This window comes from Mugil cephalus, chromosome 9 (genome assembly GCF_022458985.1).
Source record: "Mugil cephalus isolate CIBA_MC_2020 chromosome 9, CIBA_Mcephalus_1.1, whole genome shotgun sequence".
In the NCBI taxonomy this organism is placed as follows: domain Eukaryota; kingdom Metazoa; phylum Chordata; class Actinopteri; order Mugiliformes; family Mugilidae; genus Mugil; species Mugil cephalus.
Window position 1 is genome coordinate 9,786,299 of NC_061778.1, and position 20,146 is coordinate 9,806,444.

Consider the following 20,146-nt stretch of genomic DNA (forward strand, 5'->3'; position numbering starts at 1 on the left):
CTATTTTTTATTTATTTTTTTTAAATTGTAGGTTGTGTAGGAACAGGCTAATCAAGTAATACTAGACGCTCTTCTCGCTAGCAACACATGCAGTTCCCAGTTATTTTCATCCGTTTGAAATGACCCTCTGATGCTGCTTCACACAAATTAAATTGAGTAATAAAACAAAGCCTGAAGTTATGCTTCAGATTACACTTTATATTCTTTGTTGCATCTACTTCTTCCTACAAATCCATCTCTTATACAGTGGGTGACAGATTGATTTTATATTTAATATTATTAACAAAAACATGACAGATGTTACATAATTACTGGACTGATGTCAGCTCCTCATAGCGGCTGTTTGTCCTCCAGACTCAGGATGAAGTCAAACTCCTCTGCAAGGAAACAAACTGTTAACCATCAATTAATCAACTACATAATAAAATATCCGTATTGCATTGGCTTGTACGTACCAGTGGTGAGGGGTTGGACAGAGAGTCTGGCCCTTGTGAAGAGCGCCATGTCCTTCAGGGGCCCTCCCTTAGCGCGGTGCTGCAGGTGGTACTTCTTGAGCTCCGACAGAGGAAGATAGCGCTTCATCATTCTTTGATACTTGACGTCGACCTGAAGGAGAAGGAGACGAGGTCAGCACCTATCATACGCTTCACCATCACAATCAGTATCTGTACTTCTTAATGTTTAGTTCACCATGCTCCACTTGGGGTTGTGTGGTTTGCTGCTTGCATCATAATGAACGTCCTTCTTGTCAAACTGAGTGTGGTCCACGTAAGATTCCTTCACGATCTGGAAAAAGGGGGAAATCCAGGTGAGCTTCACGCCCGTCAGCAGCTTTATTCAAAAGAGAGAAGACGGACTCACTTTCATGACTCCTGCTATCCCCGGATTCTTGCAGTTGCTGTGGTAAAAGAAAGCCAGCTGCCCTTCTTTCATCTGCCTCATGAAATTGCGCGCCTGCAGACGACACACAGAACTCATTATTTTCTTCAGACGGTGAGAGGCGGTGCGCTGCTCCCTTTCTTCAGATAAACATCTTTTCATTGCCAGAAGTCTGGTTTTGTGGCTCTACCTGATAATTGCGGACGCCATCCCAGCAGCCGGTCTGCTCGGGCAGAGCCTTCAGATCCTCGATGCCAAACTGCAGAACGAACCGGGAGCGTAAGACGAAGGCGGCAAGCTCACATTTGATTTTTTTTCTCTAACGAGGCTCGGTACCTTCACGTCGATGCCGTTCTCAAAGCGGCTCTCGGGCTCAGACTTCATCAGCCAGCGGCAGAACTGTGGAGGAGCGGGCGCCTCGGAGCTCCGCTTATCTTTTCCAGCAGAAGCTGCAGCTTTCCTCTTCTCGCCAGCCGAAGACACACTTTCCCCGTCATCTTCTTTGCCCGTGTTGCTGAGGTGCTTGTTAGAAAAACGACATCAGATAAGACGTTTTACTTCAATGTTTCCAGCGGCTTACCTCAAGTTGCAGTTATTTTACTTACTCTGGCCTTTTTCTTTGGTGACATCTCTCGGAGCCTGTAAAGATTGATGACAGGTTTGGGTCACCTGATGCAACATAGTGTCTATAAAATGTATTCACCTTTTATTGCTTTGATAAGCTGAATTGTGGTCAATATAATTACATAATTTCTGTTTGTTTTTTTTGACAAGAGAAGACTAAAGGTGGAAACCAAACACTGCACTTCACCACAAACACACCATCCCCACTGTGTAGCATGGAGGTGGCAGCATCACCCTATGGGGATGCTTCTCTTGTCGGCTTGCAAAGGTAGAGGGTAAAATAAATGCTGCAAAGCATAGGGAGATCCTGGAGCATAGTCCGAATTTAGAACCACAACTTTTTTTTTAAATAAAAATATTGCAAGATTTCGACAATACAAGAAGAAGCTTTCAGTGTCTATTAATGTCATGCAAAATGCAGTAAGTAAAACACAGTTTCAGTTGTGCCATTTCTGTCTTTCCATGTTATGCTTGACTGACTTTATAATGTTCAAGTCTGGTTTCCTTGCGGTTCATAATAACTTACTGTTTTTCCCCTGTTACTTCTTTATGGCTTTAGTTGTTTGTCTGGGGTCACTGCTGCAGATTTGACCTCTCAAATGATACTGCACCTGAAAATAAAAAAAAAATAATAAAAAAAAAAAACGAAAAAAAAAAACATCCAAAACAGTACAAAAGTTAATCCTGTTTATGACATTGACTGTATATATTGAACATTTAGGTCATAATATTTAGATTTTTTAATGAATGGACTATGTAATTTGTCCAAGCCATTTACTTCAGTCATGTTAAATTAAAAGGATATATCTTTATTTCTAATTTCTATATCTAATTGAAGCTTAAACTCCCCCACAAAAAAGACATTTTAATCTTCAATAAGCTGTTGATACATTGTGCTTGAGCTACATAATTAATACTCGGTACTAGTATAATGAGAGGAAGTAAAGGTGCACCAATCTGTGGTTTCCAATGTGAACTTACTCTATTATGCAAGTGTTCTTAATTCTACCTATAATGAGCATGTGCAGTTTAAGCAGTTTAGCAACAACAACACAACTAAACAAAATGCACCTATCATTACAGTTATATGTTTAAAAGTAAGTGTGATCAGCAGATAAACTCCAGAAAGATCCTCAGGTCTTACCTTCAGCCAAGCAGCCAGTCAATCATTCAAACCCCGCGAAAAAACCCACAACACATGACGTCAACAAAGTCAGCGGTGCACTTGATTTATTTACAAGCTACTGCCGTTAGCTTACTCTTAGCTCAACGTAACCGTCATTAACTTACACAAGATGGCACCTCTCAAGCCCTTAGTGTAGTGTGCTGTAATTCTAATTAGTTCCTTATAAGTTGTAGTAAATAATAATTATATATAAAAACAGAATTTCCGTGTGGGCAAGCGTCTGGAGACTGCACTCCCTCATCCCACGTTAATAAAACTACATTACCCAGCAGCACTAGCGGCTGAGTGACATAACGCACACTGTGGAAGAAAACATGGCGGCTATCAGACCTCTAGCCAGACTCTCCAGACTGGGCTCTAACATCTGCAGAAACAGCTATTTATTATGTCACAGAAACTCACAGAGACGAGGGATAGCTTCGTGTATCGACCGTAAGTATCAGAAAATAAAACTGTTATCTTTGATTTATGTGACAAAACACGAATGACAGCGTTAACTTTGTTAGCTCAAAGGCTAATGAATTTGTTTTTACAGCTGTTCAGCACCCAAAACAAAACATTGTCAACTGTTATTAAAACAAGATAAAATACATTTAAACGTGTTCGTGGTTTGATAAGATGGTCACCTCAGCTGGCTGTCATTGGTTGGTTTTGGCTCTGTGTGTCCTCCAGTCGTGAAGCAGAGGAGGCTACACACCCCTTCTTAACACCGCCCCTCTGGTCACAGGGGGGATGTTTGATGTGTTAAAGCTGAACTTCTTAATTTAATACTTTGAATCAGTTGTTTATATTTATTATATAAGATATATTGGAGTCAGTTTCTTTATTTTAAATGCATCTACAGCCTATAGTCTGGTATTTGCGAAACTTTGCTTGATTAAACGCACATATGATCTGTCTCTGATTGTTACTGTATGTTCTCTGCTCCTTGTTGACAGCTGCTTATGGACTCACAGACGAGCAGAAGGAGTTTCAGAAAGTGGCCTTTGACTTTGCAGCCAATGAAATGGCTCCACACATGGCAGAGTGGGACCAAAAGGTACGCCGTAGGGATCCATATTCTACTGTTAAGCTTCATAATCTCATCAGGTAACCACCTGGCGAGAGACACTCATCTAAAGGCAGGTATTCTTTGTCACACAATGACCACGAGGAGCATCTGGAGAAGATCTTGTGTTTTGGCAGAGAATTTTTAAATACTAAACTGCTGTCATTTTGAAATCACGTTCATTTTATCTTAACACATTAATGCATCAGCAAATGAAATTGAATACATCAAAATGTTTCTTACCGCATGCTGCCATGCAAGAGGAAGCAGAAAACAAGCTTTAAAAGATACTAGGCTTCTTAAAAGATTTAAAACAGAGCTAAACCTGAGGGAGCTGGACTTGTTTGGGATTTCTTGAATTGTCTACCCACTCATCTCTAGCTCTTGCGTTGTCTGTTCTTTATATAAAGTTGTACTATTATTAATAAATTATGAAGTAATAGATAAGACGTGGTCATAGAAACACGTCTTTGTCCAGATCGTATTCATGTAACGTAATGATCCTTGAGGAGCATCTGTATAAGATCCAGTACTTTTTGTGGAGATATTCGACACACACTCTTTGAAACAAATGACTAGTACGCCGATATCTGCCTAGCAACCCTCAGATTATCTATTGTTTACTGTGCAACACAGACTAATAGATTATGAGTAAGGTGGACCTCAGTGCCAAGTTTCAAAAAGATTAATTTGTGTCCAGAACCAAAATCAAAGGGAACTGGATTTGTTTGAGTTTTCTTCTCCAGTTCTCATTGATTGTTGGGGAGTTGTTTTAGATACTGCTTGATAAAACTGTTACTATGTTTTTAACTGCCAGCATAAATCCATCTCTGTTTTTTTCCTGTCTCTACAGGAAATCTTCCCAGTGGAGACGATGCGGAAAGCAGCCCAGTTGGGGTTTGGCGGGATCTACACTCAGACAGATGTTGGCGGATCGGGCCTTTCTCGTCTGGACACGTCCATCATCTTTGAGGCCTTGTCCACAGGATGTGTGAGCACCACAGCCTACATCAGTATCCACAAGTACGGACCTCCTCACATGGCAACGAAGTCTTGTACCTGTAATTACGATTAAATGATTTATAAGTGGAGAAGATGGCTTTTTTTTTCTAGATGAAAGTTTGAGGAAATGACCCAGATCTATCACCAGTTATAAAGTGTCAGTTAATTCACAATTTATACTTATAATAGAGAAACAATGTCTTCTGCAAATCTGAAAGTTGCTTTTTGTAAAATAATCCCAATCACAAAATCACTCCCATGAAAGTCTTCTTTCCGTCTTTCAGTTTTTGGTTTAGTGAATTATTTTATATCCACAGATACACTGACGGTGGGTGGACGTCTGTGCCTGCTAATCTGGTGTATGCTCCTGTCTTTGCAGCATGTGTTCCTGGATGATCGACACGTTTGGCAACAACGAGCAGAGGGAAAAGTTCTGTCCTGATCTCTGCACCATGGAAAAGTTTGCGTCCTATTGTCTCACTGAACCAGGTCAGTCTGAAAGCACATGCAAATTAAAGATATAGAATAAAATGAGTTGTAGTTGCTGAGGTGAGGAGTTAATACACAACAAACCTGTGATCTTTGTCTCAGGTAGTGGCAGTGACGCTGCTTCACTTCTGACCACTGCACAGCTGAAAGGCGACCATTACATCTTGAACGGCTCTAAGGTCATTTAAATCTGTGTTTATATATATATATATATATATTAATAACTATAAGCAGTTTCTTTAAAATAAGTGGTCTCTATAACATTTTAGGCCTTCATCAGTGGCGGAGGAGACACAGACGTCTATGTTGTGATGTGCAGAACTGGCGGTAAAGGAGCTAAAGGCATCTCGTGTTTGGTGGTGGAGAAAGGAACGCCAGGTCTCAGTTTTGGCAAAAAAGAAAAGAAGGTAGAGTTCAGTGTAGATCCACTTAACCATTTAATGCCTGTGAGTGATCACAGGTAACCACTAGATGGCAGAATTAGGTCACAGGCACTCAGCTTGTATCTCTGTATCTCTTGTATCTTGCGTCTTCTTGCTTCCTGCAGGTCGGCTGGAACTCCCAACCAACCAGGGCGGTGATATTTGAGGACTGTGCGGTCCCGGTGAGCAACCGGCTCGGAGAGGAAGGGCAGGGCTTCAACATCGCTATGAAAGGCCTGAACGGTGGCAGGATTAATATTGGTGAGGAGGAAAACAATCATCAAATATGACAGATATGCTCGCAGTCCAAGTTCATAGATCAGACTAAACTGGCAACGAACATTTCAGCAACAAGTCTCTGCTTAAATTATGTTGATATTGTTAAAAAAAATGGGGTTTTAAGAGGTTAACGCATGGTTTTGTAAGGTTGTTATGAATAAAAACTTCATAAAGTAGTAAAAGTCGCTTTTACTCGTATCAGTACACTCGGAGCAGAAGAGAGGTTTATTTAAAATATGTAAATAAGGAAAATAAAGTTCATCAAAAAATAATAGTAAATAGACATATATGAAAATTTAAATAAGTCTATTATACAAGCATACATAGTTGTAGCAAATAATAAGCAAAATAAATACTAATAAAGCAAATTTAATTTACATACTCAAAAAGGAGTGGCTGAAAGTAAAAAAAAAAAAAAATTAAATCCCACCTCTATTCCTTAAGTCATTAATTAATGCTAGCTATAATTTGCGTCCTGTCATCTCTATGTAAACATATACATGCACTGTGCTGTTACGTTCTACACATGTTCTGGTTTGGAGTTTGGGGTAAAGTTAGATAAACTGAACAAAATGGAGAAATGTACCTGGTCAGACCTTTTCTTCTGTTTTCTTGCTGCGGTGTCACTCATCGGGTTTCCTTTGAACCTTTCTACCATCAGCTTCCTGTTCTCTCGGGGCGGCGCACGCCTCCGTGCAGCTCGCCAGGGATCACCTGCTGGTACGGAAGCAATTTGGAGAAACTCTCTCCAACAACCAGGCAAGTCACTCTCACTGTCGTTTCTGAACCAGAGCGTTCAGATTTGAATTCATGCCGAATCTGTATCTGTCTCTGTGTGGCGTCGGTAGTTTCTTCAGTTCAGACTGGCAGAAATGGCCACCAAGCTGGTCACGTCCCGTCTTCTGGTGCGCGAGGCTGCGAAGGCGTTGCAAGAGAACCGACCTGAAGCCGTGTCCCTCTGCTCCATGGCCAAGCTCTTCGTCACAGACGAGTGCTTTGATGTGAGTAACACTGTCCGATAAAAGCTGTATTTATGATTTTATTTTTAACAAAGCAAGTCATTCTTTATTATTTACCCCACAATCAACAGATCTGCAACCAGGCTCTGCAGATGCACGGCGGGTACGGTTACCTCAAAGACTACGCGGTGCAGCAGTTTGTACGGGACATCAGAGTCCATCAGATCCTGGAGGGTGAGCTCTTCAGTCTCTATCCGATTTGTCTGTTTTCGTTTTGTTTGTGTGATTTATTTATTTTTTTGTTCCCATGAAAGGAACCAACGAGGTGATGAGGATGATCATTTCCCGAAATCTACTGACAGAGTCGTGATAAATCTGTTCCCCCGGATCTCCGGCTGATCACGTTATCATGGTTTTCCGTGTCTGGTTTGTTACTGAATCACTGGTCTTGAATTTGAAGATAGGTTTTCAAAAAATGTGCAAAAAGTCATTAGAAGATTCCTTTTTCTTTCTAGTATAATATTGGAATAGTTGTTTCATTTTTGGCCACAATGAGTATTTCTGGAAATCCCTTGGATTTTCATGTAGCACCACCTGCAACACTACAAAAAAAAGTAATGACAGAATTCCCTTTTATAATTTAACATCAGCGTTACAACAGCATGCCAGCATTAGCGTTGAGCTCGTAAGCACAACTTGGGTAAACATTTTATTTATGAACTTCTACCAAAAGTCTCATCATTCTGAATTAATAATGATAAAGTTTTGGTGCTGAACATAATGAAAGAAACCTTTTCTCTGTCTAAACCTCTGGTAGTGTTCAGAATTTAAATATTACATCCAAGTTGTCTTTGTGATTTTTCTTCCAGAAAATGTGGCTCCTGTGAAGCTGCTACTGTGAATATAGTTTTATTTTAATAAAAGGCTGCTCTGTACGACGGTTTTACTTAATGTGTGAAAAGAGGTTTTGATTTTTTCTGGATTATTTTGACCAAAATGGTCGTTCTGTATCCCCCCCGGTATCCCTGTCCTCAAAGTGGCCTTTCAGAACCTATTTGTATTCACGTTTACGGCATCGTTACTGTGTTTTGTGTTGTGTAGCTGCTCTTCAAATGTCACACTCCAAATAAAATGATCTCAACTTTCCTGAAAGGAGCCCGCCTTGTGTTTGTCACCCTGAATCACACCTGCACGGACATGTTCTGTGTGAGTGCTTGTGTCCAAAATGATGTGTTTGTAAGTAAATTGCTTGTAATTCACGTCAAACACTCTGGTACGCTTTATTGAAAATACCGTCAACACTCTGTTACAATGCTACCTGTAGCCTTTCAACACCAACAAACCACTTATTTCCAGAGTTCAACATAACAACAAGAAAACAAACCAACCAGGAGCAGATTAATTCTAATCTGCTGGATTGTTTCCTGACAAATCTCCTGAACCGAGACCCTTGTAACAACCAGAAACCATCAACGTCATTATAATACTCACTATTTTGGTTACATTCCAGCTAGCATAACAGGCAAAATACTCAAAGTATTAAAGTACTCTCAGTAGACATCTTGAAACCATACTGACACTGCAACAGCAGGGTAAATAAACAACCCTTAAGTGAACATGAAGCAAATGTGGGTCAAAGAAAGTGAAACGCTCGACCTGAATCGTGAATTTTTGCTCTGAACTGGTGCCTGAGAAAACGTGATCCTTACACAGCCAAGTAAAGTAAATAAAAACGTGTTTATATTTAAGTTATTCATATAGAAACGTTGTCTAAATATTAACTGTACACCGTGTAAAACGGAACCGCTCGTTATGGTTTATTATGTCCAGACAGATTTCTGCCTGAAGCCGTAACACCCGCTGGACATAATAATGAAGTTCTCTTTCTAAGCATGTAATTAAAAATATATTCCTCTTTAGTGGAGCTTGAACGCAGCATAAAAAAGAAACGAAATGTGGAACGCTGCACGGAGTCATTCAACGAACCCCAGAGAGAGAGAGTTTTTTGCACAAGCACAAACAACGTGCAAGACGTTTTACTCCCCCTTCACAACTTTTCAAGTCTTCATGGAGAAAGTTCTTTCCACTTGAGGGCACACTCCCTCTATATGTCTTTTCTTTTATCTCCCATCACAGGAGCTTCTGCCGGCTACACCAGAGAGCCGGCTTGGCTTTGAGCAGGCACCATGACGGCGACGGCTCCCATGCGCGTCAGCGTGGAGGAGCTGATCTGTGGGGACACAGTGAGTGGAGGTGGAACCTGAGGCTGAGCCCCCTCAGTCCGTTTGGGGTTAGCGGCCGCGGGGCTCCTGAGAAGCTGCGGAGGGGCCCCGTTCATGCTGGGAGGCCGCTTGTGTTTACGGGTGGGCGTACCTCCGATGTTGTAGCCGGGGAGGCCCTGTAAGGGGTTGGCTTCTCCGGGTCGCAACTGGTAGGCGTTGATCACTGAGCCGGTGTCCGACGCGGACGTCGGGGAGTAGGGGTAGTGGAAGTTGGGCTGATGGGGGTCTCGAGGTCGAGGGCTGGTGGTTATCGAGGACAGCGTGCCGTTCTTGGACACGTTGTCGGAGTTGGTGTTGCTCTTTGCCCACGACACTCGCTTGGGCGCCTGAGCGTCCTCCCTGCGGCAGATGGAGAAGAATTTAATCCCTTAAATGCATCAACTCATGCAGAACGCTTCTAGTCTTTAGCATTTTTGCATTACAACACTTCACATTGTAATGTTTTTGAATGATCCATACTGTCACTTGTGTAAAAACACAAAACTATACTAATCCTTAAAGTAAAAGTCCCTCGGATTAAAGTATTGTAAGCAAAATGTTGGACTGTAGTTCATAAAGATAATGTTTAAATATTATAATCAAAAGATTTTTATATCTTTCTTGAATAAAGTGGAGTTTTAGAAGATAAACTTATAAATGTATGGGTCTTTTAATCCATAGTGAATTCTATTTTACTACATCATCATATGGTTTATGCATAATCAGACCCTTTAAAGCTTAGCTGTACACAGAGATGTAAAATGTGATGATATTTTTATTTCTTAATCTTTAAGTTCTATGAGAAAACACATCCAGGGTTTCATATTTTGCAGTAAAGCACTTGTACTCTGTCGACGTTAGAAATAATTCTATCTATTTAGTGACAGAAAAATGCAAATGTGTAACAGTAATTCAGGTTATAATGTTATAATCCCGAGAATATAAGCAAAGTGTTATTTTACAGAATTTAAATCACACACTTGAAAGAATAGATTACATTGTTTTTGTGTAATTAAACGGAGTCACAATATAGTTATCAGGTAGGTGCCATATAATGAAATCCACAGGGCCACTGGATTTTATATTCCCAGGTGTTTTTAATATTCAGCCTCCAACATAAGTAAACAGGGCATTACGCACTTTCCAAATGCAAGGCTGCATTAGGCCACTTTATTAGGAACACCCGTCTGTCTAATAAAGTGAAACTCACTTGATCTCGTTGGCTATCTCCTCCTCAGTGTCCCGTTTCCGCCTCAGTATGAATATGAGGAAGAGGACCATGGCCACCAGTCCCACTACTGACCCCAGAGTAGCTGCTGCAATCATGCCCGCGTTGGAAGCTGGGAAACACGACACAGAAAGGTATTTACTCTAAACGAGCGCCACGCACGCGTGTCGTATAAAAACAGAGGTTCCTCCGTGTGCTTACAGGTGATAACCTCCAGGTTAATGGAGCAGCTGTCGGAGCCGGCAGTGTTGCTGGCTCGGCAGATGTACTTCCCTGACATGCTTTTAGTGAGGTTGCTCAGCTTGAGGGTGCCGTGTCTCTCATCTGCAAGACAACCATACCGTTACTCACACTTCCACCATCATTTATTCATGACGTCCGAGCGAGTGAAACAAGTCTACGACACGCACAAAAGCACACGCTGGGGAACTACTTTGTCAAAGCACCAAACACAAACCTACTGTAATGTTGCAATATCATTACAATTTAACCAAAGAGCTGGAGGAGAAGGGTTTGTTTTCTTTTTCTTCATAATATCTGCTGCTGTAACCTACATTTGTGTGATTTCTATTCAACAATACAGTTACTGTCGGTGTGTGGGAAGAGTTTGTCCTCAAAGATGTGGTAGAACAAGGAAAATGGACAAGTGGAAGGATTTGAGTGATTTTGACAAGGACCAGATTTTAATGGCTGGATGAGCATATCAAAAAACTTTTTTGCATCAACCCTTTTGAGGTCTTCATGTTCCTCAGTGGTCAGGACCAAAATCCAAGTAAGTAATCCAAGTAAGGAAAAGGGGCGGCCAAAGGCTCACTGATCCAAACTGCTGAAAATGTTAATGGTGGCTCTGCTAGAAAGGTGTCACAACACACAGCACAGCACAGCTGTAGCTGCAGATCAGTCACGTTGCCCACGGTGACAGCCATCCATTGCTGAAAACAGAATATGAATGGTGTGTGCGTCGCTTGTCTGGGGAACATATGGCGCCAGACACAACTTTTCTGTTGCCATGAGAGTGTTCAGGTCACGGTAAGTATCAAAATAGCAACCACACGGATGCCACGAATGAGATTTCCCAGAAGAACCTTAAGTCTTAACAAGACTGAATCCGTGTCACTTCTTCATTAGGTGATTTTAATGTTGTGGCTGGTTGGTGTATCATAACAGTGTTAAACCATTAGTTGCTGATTCGTATTCCTAATCCACAACGTAATCCACCACTGGCTCATTTCCACTACCTACTGTATGCATTGATGCTACTGCTCATGTTTCTGCAATCTTGCCTCACAATGAAGTTAGTCAGCACTTGTTGTTTTCTCACACCAAGGTCATGACACGGCGACGGGTGCGTGCGTGAGTGCATCTGTCTCACAATCTGCTGCTCTTGGCACATCTGGCTTTAAAATGTTGTGTTACAAACACAGGCTATAGTAAAATAAACAAGCATTATGAGGGACTTATCACCACAAATCCTCTAAAATCCAATCTTGAACGTCACACATTCAGCACGTCTTCATCTGAAGTGTCGCTGCTTTTGCGACAACGCGTAGGAAATGCGTGGAGTGTTCTGTGGACTCAGAAAATGTGCTGTACAGGCGGCGTCTTGTTTTTGTGAAAGTCGGCGTCAATCTCTAAAGAGAGAAAAGTAATGCAACCTAGGGACTCATCCAAATCATCCCAGATGAAATGTCAAAGTTCGCATTAGACCGGCCAGAAACATAATGCGAGAAACCAGAAAATCCTTAACAATCATTGTGCCCAAACAGCTGCCTTCATCCCAAAAGTTAGAAGAGCTTTGAGTTTTGTCTGCGCCATCTGCCGCTGCACCACCAGCTCAGGCTAATGTAGGTAGGTGAACACAATTATGTAACTTTGGTAATTCATCAAAACAGCTGTTGACATGTTGGTATCACCTGCCTCTGTTGGTTGGGGGGATCAAAATAAATGCAGGTGCAATATAAAACAGTTGCGGATGAGTGTGATAGGCACCTGTCCCTCTCTGATTATTTAATCCCCAGGATTGAAAACCAGCTGTGAAGAAGCAAACCCAACTGTGGCAGATTAGTAGCATGTCAGCTGACTCTGAGCCTGGGGCATGTTCAAACCCGATCAGGTCCCAGAGGCGACAGAGCTGCAGAGCATCTGACGTTACAGGAGGTGCTGCTTCACATCAAGGAGGAGGCATTACTCATATCATGCTGCCGTCACCGTGAGGTCAATGTGGAGCATCTGTCAAAGCCTTGATGCATGACATGTATCAACAGATTTTCTATATGCAGCTCATGGTATCGTCATGCACCTCGCATGACGGGCGGTGATCTGCCCGTGAAGGATTAGTTTTCATAATTAATGACAAAAACCACACATATAGTACATATAGTTCACATGTCAGTAAGGCACATTATTTAACAAGGAGAAATTCAAAACGATTGACTTCGCTAACATGAATTCAGTCCTACGGGGATAAGGGATGAGGATTTAATGACTAGATTTCTACTTAAATCTGCATTCTACAGGGATTTACAAAACCATACGGGACACAACTGCCTTTATATTCATTCATTCATCTTCATTTCAACAATACTCCAATATTCTTTACAGCATCTTCCAAAAGATTCAATAACTAAAAAGCCCAAAATGTCAAAATATTGCATATACAGTGATTTTCAAATGTAGCAAAATAGATGTAGTTATTTTGAGGTGAAATGATGGATGAAGCCCTCATGTAGTAAAGAAGTAAAAAGCTTTAGCTAGCACACAGCTAGCAACTAATTAGTTTAGCTTAGCACCACAATACTAATTAGCTTTGTTTAACTGTTTGAGTTGAACTCATCTTGCTAATTGTAATAGTTTGAACCCACAAAACCCAATTAGCAAGATGGTGAACTCAAATTGCTAATGATAGCCAAGCTTTGTCCAATGTTCACAAACAGCAGCATTAGTTAGCAAGCTTGCTAATGATTTTTTTTTTATATAGTCACATATTGGTATTGTTTTTGTTAGATTTAACATGTGAGTGAGACTTAGGCGTTTCCTTTGCTAATGGGTCAAGCTAATCGTCTGCTGGATTTCCCAAAAATATTGAAACAATTTCTTTAAAATTCATATTTTTAGCACATGTGACGAAAATGAATGAATGCAAAAAAGCAGCAATATCTATCACAGGACTAAAAAAGATTTAAAGGACAAATTCAACCCTTTATCGGGAAATATTAATATATGCAAGTACGGAAGTGACGAAATGCAGGATAATGTTGCAGGGTTAATATATGTTCTTATGTGGATGAAAAAATGTGAACTGATGTTTTAATTCATGAATGTTCAAGGAGAGTCTCAAAATGTGAGTGTGGTTTTATTTCTGACTCTTTCATAGGTAAAAGTGTAACAGGGTTGATTTTTATTTTTCCTTTAAAGCTTTTCTACAGCTCAAGGAGCGTCATCTTAAATCCAGAAAAATGCAACTCCTCGGGAGGTCGAGGTTACCAGGTAAAGGAGAGTTGGATCTGGAGGGAACTGGGTGAAAAATGTATGAGTGAAAACCTCCTTACCCATGAACCCAAGGACAAGCATGGGCTGGGGGCAGGTTCTCCATTCTGGGTTCGTTTGGTTTTGTTTGATTTTTTTTTTTTTTGCAGAAGGAAAAATGGCAAAGACAGTGAGCATGAATGAGAGGTAGTGAATGAATGTTACAAAGTGATGAGGATGGGGTGGAAGAGAGAGAAGCGGTGCACTTTCAATCCCAAATCCAACTTATGCCTCTTAGGGGGGTTGATCAAGTAATGACATGGGGCTTGTTAGAGCAGGCACCAAGGTCAACAGGAAATGAGGAGTGCCACGAGAGGATCAGCAGAGAGAGAAGACAGAGAGTGAGAGAGATTGCTGAAAGAGATAAGCAGCGATGGCAGATTTAAGTTCAAGTGTCATCCAGTTATCATACATCAGTGCAGATAAATAGATGAGCGCAGTGTTTGAAGTCAAAGGCGTGTGAGAGGGTGAACGTACACATGCGGCGTAGCAGCGTGCACACAGCGCGACCAAACCCTGGGTCAGTGTACAATCAGACGGAGTAGTTTTCATTTTATGAGTCTGAGGACTTTTCTGCTATAAAGAGATGAGGGCCAGAGATCAAAGCAGTTAAGTCAATACTCAATCAGCCTAAGTCCTGTTGCTCAGAAACAGATGGTGTTTTTTCCTTTGGAAACAACTATTTGAAAAATAATGCAAGAAATTATTTTTTTTTTCTCCTCCCTTTTGCATGGGCAGCGCTACGAGGGGACGTCGCTGCTTTGTGTGTCTGTCTGCAAAGAGGATTTCACACCGCATGCATGTTATGGGAAGACCCCAGAGTCTGACATACATTTGGAAGATGTACAGCTGCAATCAGAATTATTCAAACCGCCTTAACCTGCAGGGCACTCTGCTGTTGTGAATGCAATTTTATAATAACGTCAGCCAAAGCCTAGGGGTCCATTCCAGTGAAGTCGGATATTTGGTTGATCTTTGGAAACATAAAGCGTATTAATACTACTAAAGACAAGTCAAAATATACAGTTGTTTTACGAACTTACGTTTATGAACTTGCATCATTTTGGTGCATTTCCCAGGTGCAAAAATAGCCAAGGGAAAAATATGCTTTAGCTTTTGATTTTTACTGGAATTCAAATTAAGAAACAAACATATTTAGCTAAAGAATTGCATAGAAGGCAGAGGTGCCTATTTTAGCCTTTGTTCTTTAGTCTTCCTGTCAGGCTGCATACGACCCCAACAAGGGAACATGTGTACAGCCTGAGAGGCAAAACAAAGGGCAAAATAAGCCATCTAAACACTACCTGCGCTGCTCTTTAGCTCATCTGAAAAGGCACAGGCACACCAAACCGACATCGGTGAACTAACAGCAGGCTCACGTTGCCCGTGTCTGGAGAAAAAGTAGCATTTGAACACACCGCAGAGACTGCAGCCAACTTCCAGCTGCCACATACGTTCTGCACTTGCATGAGAGGAAATAACTCTTCATAGCAGCTGGTAGCAGAAGTCTGTATTTGCCACTCAAAAGGAGAAACCGTAAGAGCTACTATTAACAAAGCTACAGACCAACAAATAGAGCTGTATCATACTGATACATGGTTTATTAACTTAACTAAGAGGTAAAGATTTAAAAGAGAAGATCGTTCTGTGTCTTTTAATCTTTAAAACTAGGGCCATGGACGCTCATTGGTGGAACAACACTGACAAAATGGCAGACTGTCATCTTGGTGTGCCGTGGCTTTGCATACAAGTACTCACTCTGCATCGGGGAGAAGAAGACCTCAGACATGGGTGCAGCCTTGGTCCACTTGTACTGCGGGGCTGGTTTCCCGTGACTGGACTTACAGCTCAGAGTCACGTTGCCCTTCACCACTGGGTCGCCCGTCATAGTGCACACTGGTGGAGAAGGAGGGACTGGGCCCAGAGCAGACAGTGTCATCAGGTTCACGCATGCAGAGATGAAAACGAAGGATCACTGACCCCCCATTGAACTCGTACATATGTTAGAGTTAATCTGATGCAGTGGTCGTACTGCGTGAGAACAAGTGGACGTTCTTCTGTTTCCATCTGCTGCTTGAGGATGACATCAGAGCTGAAGGAATCCCTAAACAGCAGTTACATTTGGACACTGCATTCTTACATATAAATATATATATAATTCTACTTCTACTTTGCCTGAGTTTTCTAATGAGAAGCGTGAGCTGCACTGCAGACAGCCCTGATTAAACCTAACCTTTGAAATCCCTCTGAAGCTGCGGACCGTTACCTTTGACATGAAGGCGCATCTCTCCGGAAAGGCCGGGAGCTTTGGGCACGATAACGCTGCAGAAGTAGAGACCGGAGTCAGATTCCTGGGTGTTGTTGATGTAGATGGAGAGGTTAGCCGAGGGCATGGTCGCGCTGAAGCCCACTCTTTTGGTGAACTCGTTCTGGCCGTGCCCCACCTCGCCTGAGCTAAAGTTTATCACCTGCACAAAAAAAACAAACAGTAGTTTATAAATCAAAAGACTGAAATGAAATCATTTTAATTTATTGTCTGCAGCCATATTAAGATGTGCAGATTAACAACAGTCCTTCGTAAAGATAATCCTGACATGTACAGATGGTGGATGTTGAATTTTAGGCTGATTTTCTGTTTGAGATAAGCTCGGCAGGGCAGGAAACGTGCTGTATATGCATGCTATATATGTATATATATATATGAAGTAGAATCATCACTGATGTCCTTCCTCCATTCCATGACGTGATGAATTAGACGACAGCAGTGGTGTTAATCCTAATCTCTACAGATCATAACGTTTCACCTTAAAGATCATCACATGAGTTTGCCACGATACAACGGTGTCATGCAATATTAAAAACACTCGGAGAAAACGAGAAGGGAGGCCTGGTGCTGTACTGTACTGTATATTAAAATGATGGTGTGTAATGCTTGTGATACAGCTGCCAAAGGATCAGCCAAACTTCAGTGTAATCCCTTTAGAGGAGCTCTGTGGTCTCCACATGGGGTCAGAGGACGGTCAGATCGTTTGTCCTTCTCACCTGCTTTGACTCGTTCCCCGTGAAATGCCAAATGACGGTGTTTTTGGAAATGTCCGCCGTGGGGCTGTACCAGGCTTGTAACACCACCATCTGACCCTTCACCACCTCCATCTCTTTTCTGGGGAACTCCACCTTCTGGGTGTCACCTTGATCGACAACAACAACAACAACAACACAGACACGTATGGTTTTAATAAGTGGTTAAGTTTTTTATTGGAGTCTTGACCATGATGGAGAGAAGTCACATCAACATTTTATGTTTTTTGTCATATTAGACATCTTGTTGGAGTCGTGTGAACATTGTCACTCAGATTCTGTTTTCCCAGTTAAAGGCTCAGACCACAGAGGAAAAGAAAATGCATATTTACCGGAATCAAATGTGACATCTTGAAGCGTCATGTTTTGTCAGACCAACTGTTCAAAACTATTACATGAAGGAGGAAAAAGCAGCAAATCCTCACATTTAAGAAAAAAAAAACGAAACAAACATCTTCTATAAGTTAAAGTTTTCTGTTCTTCTTTTGAATTTTATGAAATGTGTGTTATGTACATCCTTCATGACTGGAAATGGTCTGATCTGCAAACAAAAAGAAAAAAAAAAAAGAAAAGCACAGGGCTAAATAGTAAAAGAAATGTGGGGAAATTGTGTGGTGTCAAAATGGGAACGAACAATGATTCCTGAATTTTGTGATCAAGCTGGGTTATAACCCTCCTCTGATCTGTGATCTGTGTGTGTCCCTTTGCTCCTGTACACTCTAGTAAGTCGAACCACACATATCACATCATACACCAGCAGGAGAACAACGAGTGAGACTCTGCTCCATAAACTCAGCATGAAATATAAGATTCATAAAAACTTTCTCCGAACCAATCTAAGGAAACTGAAGCAAACTTTCAAAGTGCATCCAAGCAAAAAAATAAATAAATAAATAAACCCTCCAAGACTTTAGCGAACCATAAATCATCAATCAAGACGCGTTCCCACAAAAGTCAAGAAACCACAAAGCAGCTGACGCATCCTGACCTCTTTCTTTTTCTCTCATCCTTCTCACTTGTAACTAGACACATTTTATACCCACAATATTAAGTATAAATCAAGGAAACACAAACTTGAATGTATTTCTCACACAGAAAACAAGCAGAAGAGAGCTGCAACAGAAGATGAACGACGACCGCAAGGATGAGCTGATGATCGTGACAGATGATGAGGGGAAAAAGAAAGAAAAAAGAAAGAAAGAAAGAAAAAGATGACGAGGAATAAAAACAAAAACCAGAGGAGGAAGTCTGACTCACAGGGTGCCCAGTCACCCAAACTGGACAGCTGAAGCTGGATCAACTGATCCCAGCAGCCGATGTCCGTCTGTGTCTCCAGTTTGAAGCTTGGTTAGCGAGAACGGAAAATAAATAAATAAAATAAAGCAAGAGCTACAGCTGCCACTAAATCCTGTAAACTGCAGAACACAAATTGTGAAAAGTGTCCCTCGTGTGCTGAACTGGAAAGATGGGAAAGATAGGTAGGTGGAGAGGAGAGAGAGAGAGCGAGAGAGGGAGAGAGGGATGTGATCCACAGCTGAGATCTCCACATCTGTTCAGCCGGGCACGCCTTCCTCCTTTTCAGACGTGCTGGGCCGGAGAATTAGGTGATGTTGATGGGGAGGGAGGGGGGACGGGCTGGGCTGGGCTGGAGGGGGTGCAGATGGTGAGGAGGAGAAAATGTGCACGTGGACTTATGAGGCAGAAAGAACAAGAACAAGGAACTTATTTTTCCTCATAATACAGTTGTGCTGCAGTGAATCAACGCAGGTCTCATTCATCCTGTGACAATGGGGCGCAGCCACTGTGGAGCTCCTGTCCCTTAATATCTGAACCTCAGAGTTCGGTAAATCCTGCTGACTAATCCCCGAACAATCCCAGGCTCAATCCTCTCACCTCACGTGAGCGAAAGAGCTCAGCTGGTCATGGATATGATGTAACACATGGTCACTTCTCTCAGCGCCGCTGCCGCCATCATAACCTCTAATTTACAATTAGCAGATCACTCTGCTTCACTTTAAACCATTTCTGTCACGCGATCTCCATCTGTGGAGCCTGTTGGTGGATTCAACCTATTAAAGTGTCTGAAATAAGACACAACAGGAAAAGATGCACATCAGAGCACCTGATGACAAAAAGTCAAATAAAACGTTACAGCTTTCAAGGCAGGAAGCATCTTGACTCAACTGGAAAATGATAATTATGATGTCTAGTTGTAAGCGGGAGTCGTATTTATCTTCTCTTCACTCAACCTTTATTTATCTCAAAGTCAAATCTACAAATCCAGTAAATCAATTTTTCCATCGCCTCAACATGCAAAGCAATTCTTTAAATGGCTTTAGATAGATTCTGGACAACAGATGTAATAAATTAATAGATTAACGCACAAGAAAACGCATAATGTTTTTTTTATACGAGTATAAATAATCTGAACCAGAAAGTTTTCAGATTTTAGAAAGTCTTATGTCAAAGTGTTTAAGAATTATTTTGACTTGATCTTGATCTGCTTTTGGTTGTATTTTGAATTTCTTGGTCTGTCAAGGCAGGTTTATATGTTACATGCACAATTTAACATACATTTCTTTATTTGGAGAGAAAAACAACAACGTCATTCAAGAAATGATCCTGCCTTCGTCAGCATGTCCAGATTTCACGTACAATAGAGAAGGTACAGTATGCCAAATTTATGAATGAGCAGAAGGGTTATTATAGAGGTGGTATAGTTACATCATGTTCCCTTGTATTCATGACTTTAAAGACAGACAGCTTCAACGTTAACCATCATGCAAATCACAAAGAAATCATTTCAAGCCGAAGTTAAAGTTGAGCACATTTTGAACCTGGCTCCACAACTTCAACGTTGACACCGCAAGAAAAAGAAGAGGCCTGACCTTCAACCAGGAAAGAGACACAATGTTTAACAATGAGAATTTAATCTTAGTTAATATTCTAGTTTACTTGCTTTTTTCCATATATTTCGAGCAAACATTTTACAAAACAAATGACCTGCAAACAGTAGCATCTAACAATGCAACTACTTCGCAGAAGAGAAACATAATATAGAGTTCATTCATTTACGCTAAAAAAGTGTCGGGTAGAAGAAAATGATTCAATCTCACCCCCACCTGCACCTGGTAAGTAAGTTTGCACCTGGTAATTGCAACACATG

The 20,146-nt window shown here is 41.3% G+C and overlaps 3 protein-coding genes across 9 annotated transcripts in view; 1 reads left to right on the forward strand and 2 right to left on the reverse strand.

Annotated features, from left to right (window-relative positions):
• Nucleotides 1-181: 181 nt before the first annotated feature.
• Nucleotides 182-3,402, reverse strand: thyn1 (thymocyte nuclear protein 1). 6 transcript variants are annotated; one of them, XM_047593366.1, is made up of 9 exons: nt 3,316-3,402; nt 2,030-2,114; nt 1,485-1,518; nt 1,216-1,401; nt 1,070-1,138; nt 862-954; nt 691-786; nt 456-606; nt 182-377 (listed from the first exon to the last, which is right to left on the reverse strand). In XM_047593366.1, exons 3-9 carry the CDS (start codon nt 1,506-1,508, stop codon nt 331-333), a joined length of 666 nt encoding a protein of 221 aa, XP_047449322.1. In that variant the 5' UTR covers nt 1,509-1,518; nt 2,030-2,114; nt 3,316-3,402; the 3' UTR covers nt 182-330. The 6 variants fall into 6 exon arrangements, with proteins under 6 accessions (XP_047449322.1, XP_047449327.1, XP_047449324.1 ...); XM_047593371.1 differs by having other exon boundaries at nt 2,030-2,108; nt 3,316-3,357; XM_047593368.1 differs by lacking the exon at nt 3,316-3,402 and adding an exon at nt 3,281-3,302.
• acad8 (acyl-CoA dehydrogenase family, member 8) lies at nt 2,965-8,043 on the forward strand. The gene is made up of 11 exons (XM_047593361.1): nt 2,965-3,121; nt 3,628-3,728; nt 4,591-4,760; nt 5,119-5,228; nt 5,331-5,407; nt 5,498-5,635; nt 5,776-5,911; nt 6,591-6,688; nt 6,778-6,930; nt 7,020-7,122; nt 7,203-8,043. Exons 1-11 carry the CDS (start codon nt 3,004-3,006, stop codon nt 7,256-7,258), a joined length of 1,260 nt encoding a protein of 419 aa, XP_047449317.1. The 5' UTR covers nt 2,965-3,003; the 3' UTR covers nt 7,259-8,043.
• Nucleotides 8,044-8,152: 109 nt separating this feature from the next.
• Nucleotides 8,153-20,146, reverse strand: part of esamb (endothelial cell adhesion molecule b) — a 54,002-nt gene continuing 42,008 nt past the window's right edge. The window contains exons 2-8 of one of the 2 annotated variants that reach the window (XM_047593359.1): nt 16,945-17,090; nt 16,169-16,370; nt 15,661-15,816; nt 13,926-13,970; nt 10,579-10,701; nt 10,360-10,489; nt 8,153-9,509 (exon numbers count right to left, since the gene is read on the reverse strand). In XM_047593359.1, coding sequence (XP_047449315.1) covers nt 9,038-9,509; nt 10,360-10,489; nt 10,579-10,701; nt 13,926-13,970; nt 15,661-15,816; nt 16,169-16,370; nt 16,945-17,090 — 1,274 coding nt within the window. In that variant the 3' untranslated portion in view covers nt 8,153-9,037. The remainder of the gene's footprint in view (nt 9,510-10,359; nt 10,490-10,578; nt 10,702-13,925; nt 13,971-15,660; nt 15,817-16,168; nt 16,371-16,944; nt 17,091-20,146) is intronic. The other variant, XM_047593360.1, reaches the window with a different exon arrangement.